The following is a 15,450-nucleotide window of genomic DNA, read 5'->3' on the forward strand; positions in this document are numbered from 1 at the left end:
AGCAGGCAAGTGGCAGAGGCAGGATTAAAACCCAGGTCCCCTGACTGTCAGGCCTGTGCTCTATCCACCAGGCCAGGCTGTTTCTAACTGGACCATGCTTGGTCCAATTCCTCTCTCCCTTACCTTCTCTCTAGTGAGACTTCATGGAGGAAGTGTGGAACGCGGGACTGTGTGTCAGGGGATCGAAGTTCTAGCCCTAGTATATTCAATTGTATTTATTTGGTGCTAAATGGTACAGAGCACTGTACTAAGCGCTTAAAAGCCTCCCTGCATTGGCCAGGAATCGAACCCCAGCCTCCCACGTAGGAGGCGAGAATTCCATCACTGAATCGCCAGTGCTGCAGCCGGCCGCGACTTAGGGTGAGTCAGTGGAGGAAACTGAGGCCTAGCGAGGTAATCGGTGAAATGGGGATACAGTACCTGCTCTCTCTACTGCTTAGACTGTCACCCGGGAAATGTGGATCATCTGATTATCCTATATTTATCCCCAGCGCTTAGAATGGGGCTTGGGAAAATAGCAAGCTCTTTGATAAATACATTCATTTTTATGACTTGTCAGAGCTGGGCCTGCCCAGCAGTCAATCACTTGTATTTATCGAGTGCTTATTGCGTGCAGAGCACTGTACTAAGCGCTTGGGAGAGCACATTATAACAGAGTTGATAGTCACATTCCTTGCCCCCAAAGGGCTTACAGTCTCGAGGGGGAGACAGACATTAATAGAAATGAATAGATTACAGATAATAATGTTGGTATTTGTTAAGCGCTTTCTATGTTCTAAGCGCTGGGGGAGATACAGGGTAATCAGGTTGTCCCACGTGAGGCTCACGGTTAATCCCCATTTTCCAGATGAGGTAACGAGGCCCAGAGAAGTGAAGTGACTCGCCCACAGTCACACAGCTGACAAGTGGCAGAGCCGAGAGTCGAACCCATGACCTCTGACTCTGAAACCCAGGCTCTTTCCACCGAGCCACGCTGCTTCCCTATGTACAGATAGGGACATAAGTGCTGTGGGACTGAGGGAGGGGTGAATAAAGGGAGCAAATTCAAGTACGAGGGTGACGCAGAACGGGGAGGAAGAGGAGATGAGGGCTTAGTCAGGGAAGGCCTCTTGACGGCCTCTGAAATGTGCTTTCAGTAAGGTTTTGAAGGTGGGGAAAGTCATTGCCTATTGGTTACGAAGAGGGAGGGCGTTCCAGGTCACAGGAAGATCTACCTAGCTACATACTAACATACTGGGGATTCTCCCCTTTTGGGGCTCGTTCTCAGGTGGGGAGGCCCATTCTTCCCCAAATGCCCCAAGGGGCAAAGGCCAAACAGGTGCTCATGGCTCTGCCAGGCAACAGGAAGGCAAAGAGCAGGTTTCAGCTTGATCACCGCATCCCTGGGGACATGGAATGACATCACCTTGGCCCAAAGAACCTCTAGATTCTTTGGCACGGGCCTCCTGCCGGGCTAGAAAAGCAAAACGGGATGAGTTTAACCTGGAAAATATCCAAAAGTCAAAGCCAAGCCCTCTCTGGGCCTTCCAGAGCAGGTGAGAACGAGGCACGGTGTTAGGGAGCCTCGCCAGTGTACGATATTCTCCGTTCGGACCGGGAAAAATCCGCGACAATATGAATACGAACTGCCCCGTCCCAGAGAGGTCATCGGGTAAAACGCATTGCTTCAGAAAAGGCAAAGTTCACGACTTGCCCTTTGACAGTGAAGTGAAGTGGCTAACGTTACTCCATCCGAGGTTGTTTGCTTTTCTCCCTTCTCTGATCTCGTATCCTCTTTTGGGGTTTAGAAATTGCATCACGGCCCGCATTGATTCCAAGCTTGGGCGCTGGCCACAGTTTAGAATGACTGGGCATTTATCGCCAGTGCCGGTATTTGTCACCACCTATGGGATGAAATACAAATAAAATAATGCACTGATGAATTATCCAAGAACCCATCCTTTCCCGAAACGATTATTGGCTGTGACAGGTTTGTTGATCACATGAGCGAAAGCTTTATGATTCAGAGTTCACATCGCCCTCTCGGATATGGTGGTTTTGAACTGTCATCCTCCAGGAAGAATAAGTGCGCTATGGGAGGCCCCTCTCAGGATCGCACCCGGAGAGTTTCCAGTCCTCTACCAGCCTCGGCTACGGGAGGGAGAGTCAAGTAGAGGCCTGTCCATTCCATTCCTAGCTTGGGCAGTGGCTAGCGAGTGGAAGGCAATTTGCTACAGGTCAAAACTCACCCGTGCTGGGCAGCAGCAGCACGGAAGAGAGTCGAATGCGGAGACTCGAGTTTACTGCGTGGAAGAAGGCAGTGGTAAACCACTTCCGTATTTTGACCAAGAAAACTCTATGGATCCACTATGAGGAAGATTGCAAATAGAGGTGGGACACGCTGGGAGAGATGTGTTCATGGAGTTGCTATGGGGCAGAAATGCCTCATTCATTCATTTATTCATTCAATCATATTCATTGGGCGCTTACTGTGTGCAGAGCACTTTACTAAGCTCTTGGAAAGTACAGTTCGGCAACAAATAGAGACAATCCCTTCTGAACAGCGGGCTCACAGTCTAGAAGGGGGGAGACAGACAACAAAACAAAACAAGGAGACAGGCATCAATGGCATCATAATAAATAAATAGAATTATAGATAATAATAATAATGTTGGCATTTGTAATAATAATAATAATAATAATGTTGGTATTTGTTAAGCGCTTACTATGTGCCGAGCACTGTTCTAAGTGCTGGGGTAGACAAAGGGGAATCAGGTTGTCCCACGGGGGGCTCACAGCACTGGGGTAGATACAGGATAATCAGGTTGTCCCACGTGGCGCTCCCAGTTAATCCCCATCTGACAGATGAGGTAACTGAGGCACAGAGAAGTGAAGTGACTTGCCCACAGTCACACAGCTAAGTGGCGGAGCCGGCATTCGAACCCATGACCTCTGACTCCCAAGCCCGGGCTCTTTCCACTGAGCCACGCTGCTTCTCTATATATGCCTGACATTAATAAAATTAATAGAATAATAAATATGTATATATATATCTATATATACTCAAGTGCTGTAGGGCGGGGACAGGGGTAGAACAGAGGGAGGGAGTTGGGGACATGGGGAGGGGAGGAGGAGCAGAGGAAAACACTACCTTGCTTTTACCCATCCCTCCCCCACCACCGGTTTATAGAGATGTTTGTTAACCTCTTACTATGTGCCAGGCACCGCTCTAAGCACTGGGGTCGATACGAGCTAATAGGGTTGGACACGGTCCCTGTCCCACATAATGATGTTGGTATTTGTTAAGCGCTTACTATGTGCCGAGCACTGTTCTAGGCGCTGGGGTAGATACAGGGTAATCACGTTGTCCCACGTGAGGCTAACAGTTAATCCCCATTTTACAGATGAGGTAACTGAGGCACAGAGAAGTGAAGTGACTTGCCCACAGTCACCCAGCTGACAAGTGGCAGAGCTGGGACTCGAACTCATGACCTCTGACTCCCAGGCCCGTGCTCTTTCCACTGAGCCACGCTGCTTCTCTATGGGGATCTCAGTCTTCAGCCCCATTTTACGAGTGAGGTAACTGAGGCACAGAGAAGTGAAACGACTGGCCCGAGGTCACGCAGCCGATAAGTGGCGGAGCGGGGATTAGAACTCAGGTCCTTCTGACTCCATTATCACTACTACCTCCCGTATTTACCCCAGGCAGTCGGTGGGATCGGAGTTCGGCAACTCATCCAGCTGTCATTTGAGCGATGTTGATTGGAAATTGCTTTTACCTATCCCTCCCCCACCACCGGTTTACAGAATTAACGGATCTTCACTTCATTAAATCTTCTAATTGCAGAGTGCGTTATGAAACACACAATCATTCTCTTGTCTTGCAGTCAATGTGTCAATACCGAATGAGACAACAGCAGCCCCTGTGGATATGCTGACTAGCTCATCGTCAGAGACGGTAAGTGCCCGAACATCGGCGAAGTCAGCAAGTTGTGTAATCGCTCTGTCCGCGTCGCCCCCGTCTCTCTCGGCTCGGGATTCCTCCTGCGATCCAGCGTTCCGGACGGGGGAAGGAGAAGAGTCGCCTAACGGATAGAGCACGGGCCTGGGCGTCAGAAGGACCTGGGTGCTAAATCCTGGCTCCGCCACTTGTCTGCGGTGTGATCTTGGGCGAGTCACGTCACTTCGCTGTGCCTCAGTGACCTCATCTGTAAAATGGGGATTGAGACGGTGAGCCCCGTGAGGGTCACGGATGGCATCCAAATTGATTAGCGTGTCCCAGAGCTCAGAACAGTGCTTGGCACAAAGTAAGCATAGTAAGCAATAGAAAAAATAAAGGAGACGCTTTCTATCCAGGGCCCTCTCAGTTCCATAACTGTGGGAGAGGTCACCCCCTAGACTCTAAACTTGTTTTGGGCATTGGCTATGTCTGTTTATTGTGGAATTGTATTCTCCCAAGCACTTAGTACAGTTGTGGGCAGGGAATATATCTGTGTATTGTTGTATTGTACTCTCCCAAGCGCTCGGTACAGGGCTCTGCACACAGTAAGCGGTCAGTAAATACGATTGAATGAATAAATGAATGAATGAGTGCTGCACTTTGACTGGACTTTTGATAAAAATGCTCAAGCCCACATTTAATTCCCAGAGCATCCACCTCCTCCTCAAGCTTTTGTCAGAGCCTGGTTTGGAAACTCAGCTTGCATACCACTTAGTACTTAGCTCTTAGTGCAGTGCTTTGCACACGGTAAGTGCTCAGTAAATATGATCGAATGAATGAATACCGCACCGACGAGGTCCCAGCACCTTTTGATAAGGAAGAGGGTCAGGACCTGGAGTTTGGAGTCTGTCTCAGCTGCGGCACGGAGGATCGCCCCGTTAAGGCCGCCGGCTTCGTTCTGGTTGGTGCAAAGCTTCCCCTCCGGGAGTGATTTTAGTGGTCCGTCGTTTGTGACAAGCGGGAGACTTCTGTTCTGGAAGCAGCAAAGCGGAGAAGAAATCTGCTGTTTCCACCTCCTGGTATTTTCCAGAAACATGGACCCTTTCTAATGGGCTACAGTCTCGTGCTGCCTTTCCAACAACGGCTGAAATACCTGTGCTGCAGGAAAGAGGAGACAGATTTAGTCATTTCCCCAACTATTTTCCCTTGACCACTTCCCCATCTTCCTCTCTTCTTCTTGGAAATATGGACTTTCCTGTCTGGTTTCCCTTTCCCTTCTGGATCTCCCTTTCCCACCGCCTTTGCCCTCTTTCTCGAGTAAGTCCTCAAAAAATACGATTGATTGATTGATTATGCCTCAATTTCCTCATCTTTAAAATGGGGATTCAATACCTATTCTCCCTCCCCCTAAGACTGTGAGCCCTCTGTGGAACAGGGACTGTGAATGACCTGGTTAACTTGTATCTACCCCGGAGCTTAGAACAGCGATTGACCCAGAGCAAGCACTTAACAATACTAATATTATTATTTATTATTATTATGGTGTAATGCCAAGATAATCAGGTCAGACGCAGTCCTTGTCTCCCTTGGGGCTCATGGTCTAAGTAGAAGAGAAAATAGGTATTTCATCCCTATTTTACTTATGAAGAAACTGAGACCCAGAAAAGTTAAGTGACTTGCCCGAGGTCACTCAGCCGGCAAATGGCAGAGCCAGGGTTGGAAGCCAGGTCCCCTGACTCTGATGCCCCTGCTCTTTGCACTGGGGCACGCTGATGTTACGGCCTTAATTGCCCCATAGATGCAATGCGCGGTACTCGGTGCTTGGAAAATACACAAAGAAGTGACATATTTCCTGCCCACACGGAACTCTCACTCTTTTTATGTGGTATTTGAAGACTGCACAGTTCCTCTCTTGAGGCTGCAAAATGAAATCTCCTTATTGGAAAAAGTTCGGCTTAACAACCTGTTGAAAAGGAAAGATCGCACAATCTTCCTGGAATGCAAGGCCTTGGGGACCATGAAGGTGTCTTTGCTTTTCTTAGCAACAACCCCTTGATGTGATGCAAAGGGTAAAAATCAAGACTACCAGAAGCAGTATCTTGGTGAGATGGGTTCCTCTGCTTCAGTATCTTCTTCTATCTCTGGAAGCTGGCTTCTTCCTCCTTCCTCTGCCCCGCGACCACGCACTCTGTCGCTGTATGGAATTCGCTGAATCTTGGCTTTTTTTCCTCAGAGATCCCCACGAGGGATTGCCAAAGTCCCTGAGGGAAAGTCAGTACCTTATCAGACTAGCACTGATAAGTGTATTTTTTTTTCCTCCCTCACCTGAGTCAGCTAAATGAATCCTGGCTTCTGCTTCGGGATTTTTGAACTTGAGGAAATCTGCTGACGAGGCTGCAGGTGAATGTCTTTCTCCACCTCCCCAGGATTTGGCTTCGGAGTGAGTGGATCCAAACTGGGTCACTGGTGCCCCACCTGCAGACTGGCATTCCCTGCAGGACACATTAGCAACCTGGCCACTTCAGCTGACGAAAGATTTACCTCGTTTCAATCTCAGCTCCTCCACCTGACCACTGTGTGACCTTAGCCGAGTCACGTAACTTCTCTGGGCCTCAGTTTCCTCTCCGGTAAAATGGGGATGAAACATCTGTTTACCCTCGTACTTATATCGTGAGCCCTGCGAGGGACAGGGATTGCATCCAAACTGATTATCTTGTATCCACCCCAGTGTTTAGTGCAGTGCTTGCCACATAATAAGCACTTAACCCGTACTATTAGTTATTACTGTTATCATTATTAGTACCTGGGTGAAGAGTGGAAGGGCCAATTAGCTGTGAAGTGACCCATTCTTTTCTTTTAAATGGTATTTGTAAGCGTTTTCTATATATCAGACCCTGTACTAAGCATTGGAGTTGACACAAGCTAATCGGGTTGGACACAGTCCATGACCCACAGGGGGCTCACAGTTTTAATCCCCATTTTACAGATGAGGTGACTGAGGCACAGAGCAGTGAAGTGATGTGCCCAAGCAGACAAATGGTGGAGTCAGAATTAGAAGCCAGGTCCTTCTGACTCCCAGGCCTCGCTGCTTCTCATTCAGCCACTTTCTCCAGTGTGGATAAAATCTCACCATTGAAGAAGTCATCTTCCACCGAAGTGTGTGTGTATGTGTGTATGTATGTTTATTAAACAATCTGAAGAACTGATTGATAGGGTCCAAAAATCCACGATACCGTGAAGGCACCCATACAGTTTCCTTCGGTGATTCATCTATCCCTAATGCAAAATGACAAGGAGTTGCTTTCATGACGGGTCGCGGTTACCTTTGAACACTTCACAGACCTAGTCTTGCTAGTCCCATTTTATAAGCGAAGAAACTGCAGTACCGTGAGGTCATATGACTTGTCAATCAATTGACCATTCATATTTATTGAGCACTTACTGTGTGCAGAACAATATACTAAGCGCTTGAGAGAGTACAGTATGATACTGTAACAGACACATTCCCTTCCCACAACAAGCTTACAGTCTAGAGGGGGAGACAGACATTAATTTAAATAAATAAACTACAGATATATACATAAGTGCTGTGGGGCTGGGAGGGGGATGAATGGAGAAAACCAGGGTGACACAGAAGGGAGAAAAGGAAATGAGGGCTTAGTTGGACTCGCTCCCTCTGCTCTACCCCCATCCCCGCCCCACAGCACTTGAGTATATGCGTATATATTCATTATTCTATTTATTTTATTAATGATGTGAATATATCTATAATTCTATTTATTTATATTGATGCTATTGATGCCTGTCTACTTGTTTTGATGTCTGTCTCCCCGCTTCTAGACTTTGAGTCCATTGTTGGGCAGGGGTTGTCTCTCTTTATTGCTGAATTGTACTTTCCAAACGCTTAGTACGGTGCTCTGCACACAGTAAGCGCTCAATAAATACGATTGAATGAACGAATGAATGAGGAGATGTGCCTTCAATAAGGCTTTGAAGGGGAGGAGTGTAATTATCTGTCAGATATAATAATGTTGGTATTTGTTAAGCGCTTACTATGTGCAGAGCACTGTTCTAAGCGCTGGTGTAGACACAGGGTAATCAGGTCGTCCCACGTGAGGCTCACAGTTAATCCCCATTTTACAGATGAGGAAACTGAGGCACAAAGAAGTGAAGTGACTTGCCCAGAGTCACACAGGATATGAGGAGGGAGGGAGTTCCAGGCCACAAACAGGGTGCGGGTGAGAGGTTGGTGGTGAGATAGACTAGACTGAGGCGCAGCGAGTGGGTTGACATTAGAGAAGCAAAGTGTGCAGGCTGGATTGGAGGAAGAGAGCAGCAAAGTGAGATGCCAGGAGATTCAGAACAATCTGAGAGTGAAGTTTCCAACTTCATATTACCAATCGGGGCTCCTTTCTGGGGGAACTGTGAAGAACATTCCCTTCCAACAACATTCTCTTCCCTTGTGAGAAGTATAAACCTGAGAGGGAGATTCTGATCTGGCAGATAACACACAACACGCTTCATAATGGAAAACACGCAAAACCTGGAAAGCGGATCTGGGAATTCAGATAAAAGTGCCCAAAAGGTCCTTCCTGAATAACAATGTAACAACCTCACCAGGTGGGGCTACTGAAAGAACCCCCTGAGCATTTTTTTTATGGTATTCGTTAAGCGCTTACTATGTGCCAGGCTCTGTGCTAAGCACTGCGATAGATACGCCGCGGGAAGCAGTGTGGCTCAGTGGAAAGAGCCCGGGCTTCGGAGTCAGAGGTCATGGGTTCGACTCCCGGCTCTGCCGCTTGTCGGCTGTGTGACTGTAGGCAAGTCACTTAACTTCTCTGTGCCCCAGTTTCCTGATCTGTAAAATGGGGATGAAGACTGTGAGCCTCACGTGGGACCACCTGATTACCCTGTATCTACCCCAGCGCTTAGAACAGTGCTCTGCACATAGTAAGCGCTTAACAAATACCAACATTATTATTAGTATTATTATTACAAGCTAATCAAGTTGGAGACGGTCCCTGTCCCACACTGGGCTCACTGTCTTAATCCCCATTTTCCAGATGAGGGGACTGAAGCCCAGAGAAGTGAAGTGACTCAAGGTCACACAGCAGACAAGTGATGGAGCTGGATTAGAACCGAGGTCATTCTGCCTGTCAGCCCCGTGCTATATCAACTGGACCATACTGTTTCTCTAAGAGCGTCATAGGAGAATAGCATTCTAGAAATTTCAGGTGCTCTTAGGTTTTCACCATTCATAAAGAATTTGAGTGGTCGACAAACTGTCCCTGCTTTATACTTCACGTTGGTTGTGTCTACCTGGATGAAGGGAGGAGGAGAGTTAAAATGATTACCTGGATAATTCAGAAGAAAAATAAGTGTTTTTGAGGTAAGAATTGACTGCTTGGGTGGGAATGCACCCTCTGTAAGCTCACCGTGGGCAGGCAATGTGTTCATTGTCGTATTGTACTCTCCCAAGCGGTTCATACACTGCTCTGCACACAGTAGATGCTCAAAAAATACAACTGAATAAATATATCTAGGCGGGTTACCTCTGTTTGAACCCACCAAATTGTTGCTGATTTCCACAAGTCACTTGATCCTGCCCTTTTACCATCCACTGGACCAAAGTGCTGACAAAAATAATGGCCATGATCAGTGGTCCAGCTCACCGGAGAGTGACTTCAGGTGGGGCAAGGAAACCCGGGCACCTGCATTTTGTAAAAGACCTTCTTTCATCAGCTGGGCCACCAGCAGAAACCTCAGCCGACCTGAGCTTTAGGGACTGTCCTGTGAACTCTCACCAAGCTGGGCTTCCGATAAATCGAGTTCTGTAGGGGTGAAATTATGCCAGTATTCTGCTGATGGCATAAAAATCATTTTCTTCAATTCCTAAACTGCACCTTCCCACCCAAAATGCCGCATCTCGTCTAGTGGATTCTGTTTCAAACATTCAGATATGGCAATCCCAGCCAGAGCAAAGCAAGATTAATCACCTGTCAGAAGCAAAGGTTGATAAGGGAGTGATTGTGCTGTTCTACCATTTGCAACTATGTTGCACTGTTCTCTCCCAAGAATTTACTACAGTACTCTAACCAGAGTAAACGGTCAAAAAATAGCCCCGCCCTCAACACCATATCCCTTATATGCGTAGTTTAAAATTATTAATTGTAAATTACTTATATGTATTAATCTTGTCTTCCCCTCTAGACTGGGCAGGGAAGGGCTGGGCAGGGAACATGTCTGCTAATTCTGTTGTGTTGTGCTCTCCCAAGCACTTAGAACAATTCCTCTGAACATAGGAAGTGCTCAATAAATACCACTCAATAAATAACCTTAATCCACCTAACCTCCAGTCATATGGTTAGAGATAGTTAACTGTGGCAGTGGGTATGCTCTTACTCTGTGCTAGGCACTGTGTTAAGTGCTGGGATAGATATAGTGCAATCAGATCAGATAAAGTCCCTGTTCTATCTGGGGGTCTTAGTTGAAAGGGGAGGGAGAATGGGTATTTAATCACCTTAAATAGAAAAGGAAACTGAGGCATGGAGAAGTAAAGTGACTTGCCCACAGTCAGCCACACAGCCGGCAACTGGAGGAGCTGGGATTAGAACCTAGGTCGACGGCCGGTTCTTCGCTCTTGACACTAGGCTGTGTTCCTTCAGACCAATCAATCAATCAATCATATTTTTCTGTGGTATTTGTTAAGCGCTTACTTTGTGCCAGGGACTGTTCTGAGTGCTGGGGAAGATACAAGGTAATCAGGTTGGACAAAGTCCAAGTCCCACATGGGACGCCCAGTCGTAATTCTCATTTTACGATGAGGTAACGGAGGCACAGAGAAGTTAAGTGACTCGCCCGTGGTCACACAGTAGGCCAGCGGCAGAGGCGGGACTAGAACCCAGATCCTTCTGAGTCCCAGCCCTCTGTTGTAACCGCTGGGTCACGCTGTTTTCAGCTGTGTGACTGTGGGCAAGTCACTTAACTTCTCTGTGCCTCAGTTACCTCATCTGTAAAATGGGGATGAAGACTGTGAGCCCCACGTGGGACAACCTGATTCCCCTGTGTCTCCCCCAGCGCTTAGAACAGTGCTCTGCACATAGTAAGCGCTTAACAAATATTAACGTTATTATTATTATTATTCGAAGTAAGCTTCCGGAGTAAGCTTATTGAGCGCTTATCACGTACAGAGCACTGTACTAAGATTTTGGGAGAGTACAATACAACAGGCTTAGTAGCCGTATTCCCTGACTACAGGGAACTCCATTGAAACTACGTGTAGGAGTTTTACTTAATATTTTCTTTCCTCGACACTCGTTTTTGTTTTTTTTCTGCAGTACCACAATAGCACCATCGACTGGGCATCCTTGTCCAAGAAGGAGTGCTTGAAATACGGCGGAGAACTCGTGGGCAGAAACTGCGACTTCGTGCCCGACATCACACTCATGTCCTTTATCCTCTTCCTCGGCACATACACGTGTTCCATGGCCCTGAAGAAATTCAAAACCAGCCGCTACTTTCCGACCACGGTAAGAACCTTGGCACCCGAGACCATTTCCTTGTGGTCTGGGCCTGTTCTCATCCGACATTCATTCCCTGTGAGGGGTTTGTCTATAACCGTCGAGAGACGGGAAGACGGGGTGAGCTTCCCTGAAGAAGGCTGGAGGAGTTACGGTGAGAAGCTTTGTTATTAATTAATGATATTTGTTAAGCACTTACGAGGTGCCAAGCAGTGTTCTAAGCACTGGGGTAATGCTAATAATAATAATTGTAGTATTTGTTACGAGCTTATTATGAGCTAGGCACGGTACTGTACCGGGCTAGATACAAGCTAATCAGGTTGGACACAGTCCCTGTCCCACGTGGGGCTCACAGTCTTAATCCCCGTTTTACAGTTGAGGTAACCGAGGCCCAGAGAAGTTAACCGACTTGCCCAAGTTCACACAGCAGACAAGTGGAGGAGCCGGGATTAGAACCCATGACCTTCTGACTCCCAGGCCTGTGCTCTGTCCACTAAGCTGTGTCAATCAGGCCGGATACAGGGATCACGACTTAAGAAGGAAGGAGAACAAATATTGAATCCCCATTTTGCGGTTAAGGAAGCTGAGGCCCAGAGAAGTTAAGTGACTGGCGGAAGGTTACACACTGGGCAAGCGGTGGGGCCGGGATTAGAACCCAGGCTCCTCCATTTGTCTGCTGTGTGACCTTGGGAATACTTAATAACAATGGAAATGGTTAAGTATTTACTATGTGCCAAGCACCGGGGTAGATCCAAGATAAACAGGTCGAACCCCTTCCCTGTCCCACACCAGGCCCACAGTCTAAGGGGGCGGGAGAGTAAGGTTTAATCCTGATTTTTCAGGTGAGGAAAACAAGTCCCGGAGAAATTAAATCATCGGCCCAAGTTCCCACAGCGGGCTGGAGATGGAGCTGGTTCTAGAAGCTGGATCTCTTAATTCCCAATCCCCTTTGTTTTTCCCATTAACGTTGGTATTTGTTAAGCGCTTACTATGTGCAGAGCACTGTTCTAAGCGCTGGGGTAGACACAGGGGAATCAGGTTGTCCCACGTGGGGCTCACAGTCTTCATCCCCATTTTACAGATGAGGGAACTGAGGCCCAGAGAAGTGAAGCGACTTGCCCACAGTCACACAGCTGCCGGGTGGCGGAGCCGGGATTCGAACCCATGGCCTCTGACTCCCAAGCCCGGGCTCTTTCCACTGAGCCACGCTGCTACTCTAAGCCAGGCCGCTTCTCGGACGCAGCTGATTTAGCGGCGGAATCGGTAGCAGCAGCTGCGAGCTTGGTAACGGGGATGCTCATGGGTGCTCTGCACCGCAGAGGGGACCAAATTCACCTTTCATAGGAGATGAACCACTTCTCACTGTGGCTGTAATAATAATAAGTAATAATAATAGTGCTTGTCAAGTACTTACTGCGTGCCAAGCACAGGGATATAAGATTATCACGTTGGATCCGGTCTCTGTCCACATCAGGGCTCACGGTCTAAGTAGGAGGGAGAACAGACAACGAATCCCCGTGTTGCCGTTGAAGAATCTGAGGCACGGAAAAGTGACTTGCCCAAGGTCACACAGCAGTCAAGTTGCAAAGGACGGGATTAGAACCTAGGTCCTCTGACTCCCAGGCCCTTGCTCTTTCCACTAGGCCAAGATGCTGTCTCTAATGGTAGCCATTTTAATCATCAGTCTTCCGTTGTCTCCTGGGAACGAGCGAGGTGTGTGTTTAAAAAAGATAATTTAGGGTGCTTATTTTGCCATGGAAGTATAGCTCATTGTGGGCAGGGAACATGTCTACCAACTCTTTTGCCTTGTCCTCTCCCGAGCGCTTAGTACAGTGCTCTGCGCACAGTAAGTGCTCAATAAATACCCTTGATTGATAGCAATTATATTTGCTGCCTTTCCATTCCCTTCCACCCTTGCCTTTCTTGTTCCCATAAAGAGAAGCAGCTAGGCTCAGTGGAGAGAGCCCGGGCTTGGGCGTCAGAAGTCATGGGTTCGAATCCCGGCTCCTCCACTCGTCAGCTGTGTGACTGTGGGCGAGTCACTTCACTTCTCTGGGCCTCAGTGCCCTCATCTGTAAAATGGGGATTCAGACTGTGAGTCTCACATGGGACAACCTAATTACCCTGTATCTACCGCAGCACTTAGAACAGTGCTCTGCACTTAGTAAGCGCTTAACAGATACCAACATTATCATTAAAGATCCCCGTTTCATCATTTGACCCATTTCTGATTAATACTAGTCCTGAGATAGTTTCCAGTTAATTCGGCAGAGAATAAGAACATGTGTTTCCCTTCCTTTTTCTTCCCTCCCCGTTCTTCAGGATAAAATAGACAGCTCTATGGAATAACAATGGGAACGGGACTTGCAGCACTCATTCGGAAATCAAACCAACTGGGTTTCCCGACCTCCTCTCTCCGCAGCTCAGACCACCCAGCGTCTGACTGTCATGGAGCCATTTTTGTTTGCTATCTGAGAACTGGTGGCTGAGATTGGCCACCTCTGACTAATGAGACTGTTCTGGGCCCTGACAGAGGCTAATGGATTGTATTTCCAGCCTCGAGGAAGGGTAGGGCCTCTGAAAATCAGAGTTTGGTTTGGATGAATGTTCCCAGGTATTAATGTGAATCCCGGCCCATCTGAGGCTCCTGATTCCACAGGAGCAGCAGGAGATGGGGTGGGAACTGGTTCTTCCAAGAAGGACTCCCCTGCTTCTAGTCCATGCCAGATATGAGAAATAATAATAATAATGACACTACTAATAATAATTATGGTATTTATTAACCGCTATGTGCCAAACCCTTTTCTAAGCACTGGGGTAGTTAACAATAATAATAATAATGTTGGTATTTGTTAAGTGCTATGTGCTGAGCACTGTTCTAAGCGCTGGGGTAGATACAGGGTAATCGGTTTGTCCCACTTGAGGCTCACAGTCTTCATCCCCATTTTACAGATGAGGGAACTGAGGCACTGAGAAATCAAGTGACTTGCCCAAAGTCACCCAGCTGACAGGTGGCAGAGCCGGGATTAGAACCCATGACCTCTGGCTCCTAAGTCCTTGCTCTTTCCACTGAGCCACGCTGCTTCAGGTTGGACACAGTCCCTGTCCCACATGGGGCTCACGCTCTTAATCTCCATTTTACAGATGAGGTAAGTCAGGTACAGAGAAGCAAAATGACTTGCCCAAGGTCACACAGCCAACAAGTGGCAGAGCCGGGACTAGAGCCCAGACCAGAGTCAGGAGCTTCTGACTCCTGGGCCTGTGCTCTATCCACTAGGCCATGCTGCTTCTCTTAATAATTGTTGATGATGATAATGGCATTTAAGTGCTTACAGTGTGCCAAGCCCTGTACTGAGCACAGGGGAAGGTACAAGTTAATTAGGACTGACACAGTCCTTATCCTATATGGCACTCGTGTCTAAGTAGGAAGGAGAACAGACAGAATCCCCATTTTGCAGATGAGGAAACTGACGCACAGAGAAGTTCCCTGACTTGCCCAAGGTCACATGGCAGAGCAGAAGCTGAGAAGCAGTGTGACCTAGCGGATAGAGTGAGGGCTTGAGCGTCATTAGGACCTGGATTCTAATCCCATCTCTACCACTTCTCTGCTGTGCGACCTTGGCCTAACCACAAAGTGAGAGTTAAAGTTGGACAGACATAATCTGAGAGAAAGAAGGGATATTGGGAATTATTTGTTGCTTAGATAATGACACCCCACTGATGAGCTGAACCTTAGTTTGGCAGAACCATTTCCTGGGCGAGCACTTTGATGACTAAACTTCTTCATTTCCTGTAACTTCTTAGTGTTGGTTTTTGATTGCACAGGTAATCACCCCATTAGCAGTGACATCTTCTGATACAAAAAGATACACTAATGAGTGTCCCGGAGTGATTTCCGAAGCTGTATTAAACCTCTCGGTTATAGATAGAGGTTAAATTTGAATCGGATTGCTACAGAATTGGGGAATTGCTTCTTCAATGAGGAATGTATTTTTCCCTCCCAGCACCCGT

At 47.6% G+C, this 15,450-nt stretch overlaps 1 protein-coding gene and 1 non-coding gene across 5 annotated transcripts in view; both read left to right on the plus strand.

Moving 5' to 3' along the window:
• SLC4A4 (solute carrier family 4 member 4) overlaps nt 1–15,450 on the plus strand; it is a 259,357-nt gene that overhangs the window by 205,288 nt on the left and 38,619 nt on the right. For all 4 annotated transcript variants that reach the window (XM_029073646.2, XM_029073647.2, XM_003430899.5 and 1 more), the window contains 2 exons: nt 3,867–3,937; nt 11,257–11,448. In XM_029073646.2, coding sequence (XP_028929479.1) covers nt 3,867–3,937; nt 11,257–11,448 — 263 coding nt within the window. The remainder of the gene's footprint in view (nt 1–3,866; nt 3,938–11,256; nt 11,449–15,450) is intronic.
• LOC114814804 lies at nt 2,081–2,218 on the plus strand. Its single transcript, XR_003762601.1, has one exon. It is a non-coding gene; the product is annotated as a small nucleolar RNA SNORA7 (small nucleolar RNA).

The sequence above is a fragment of the Ornithorhynchus anatinus genome, chromosome 10 (assembly GCF_004115215.2).
Source record: "Ornithorhynchus anatinus isolate Pmale09 chromosome 10, mOrnAna1.pri.v4, whole genome shotgun sequence".
NCBI classification, from domain to species: Eukaryota; Metazoa; Chordata; class Mammalia; order Monotremata; family Ornithorhynchidae; genus Ornithorhynchus; species Ornithorhynchus anatinus.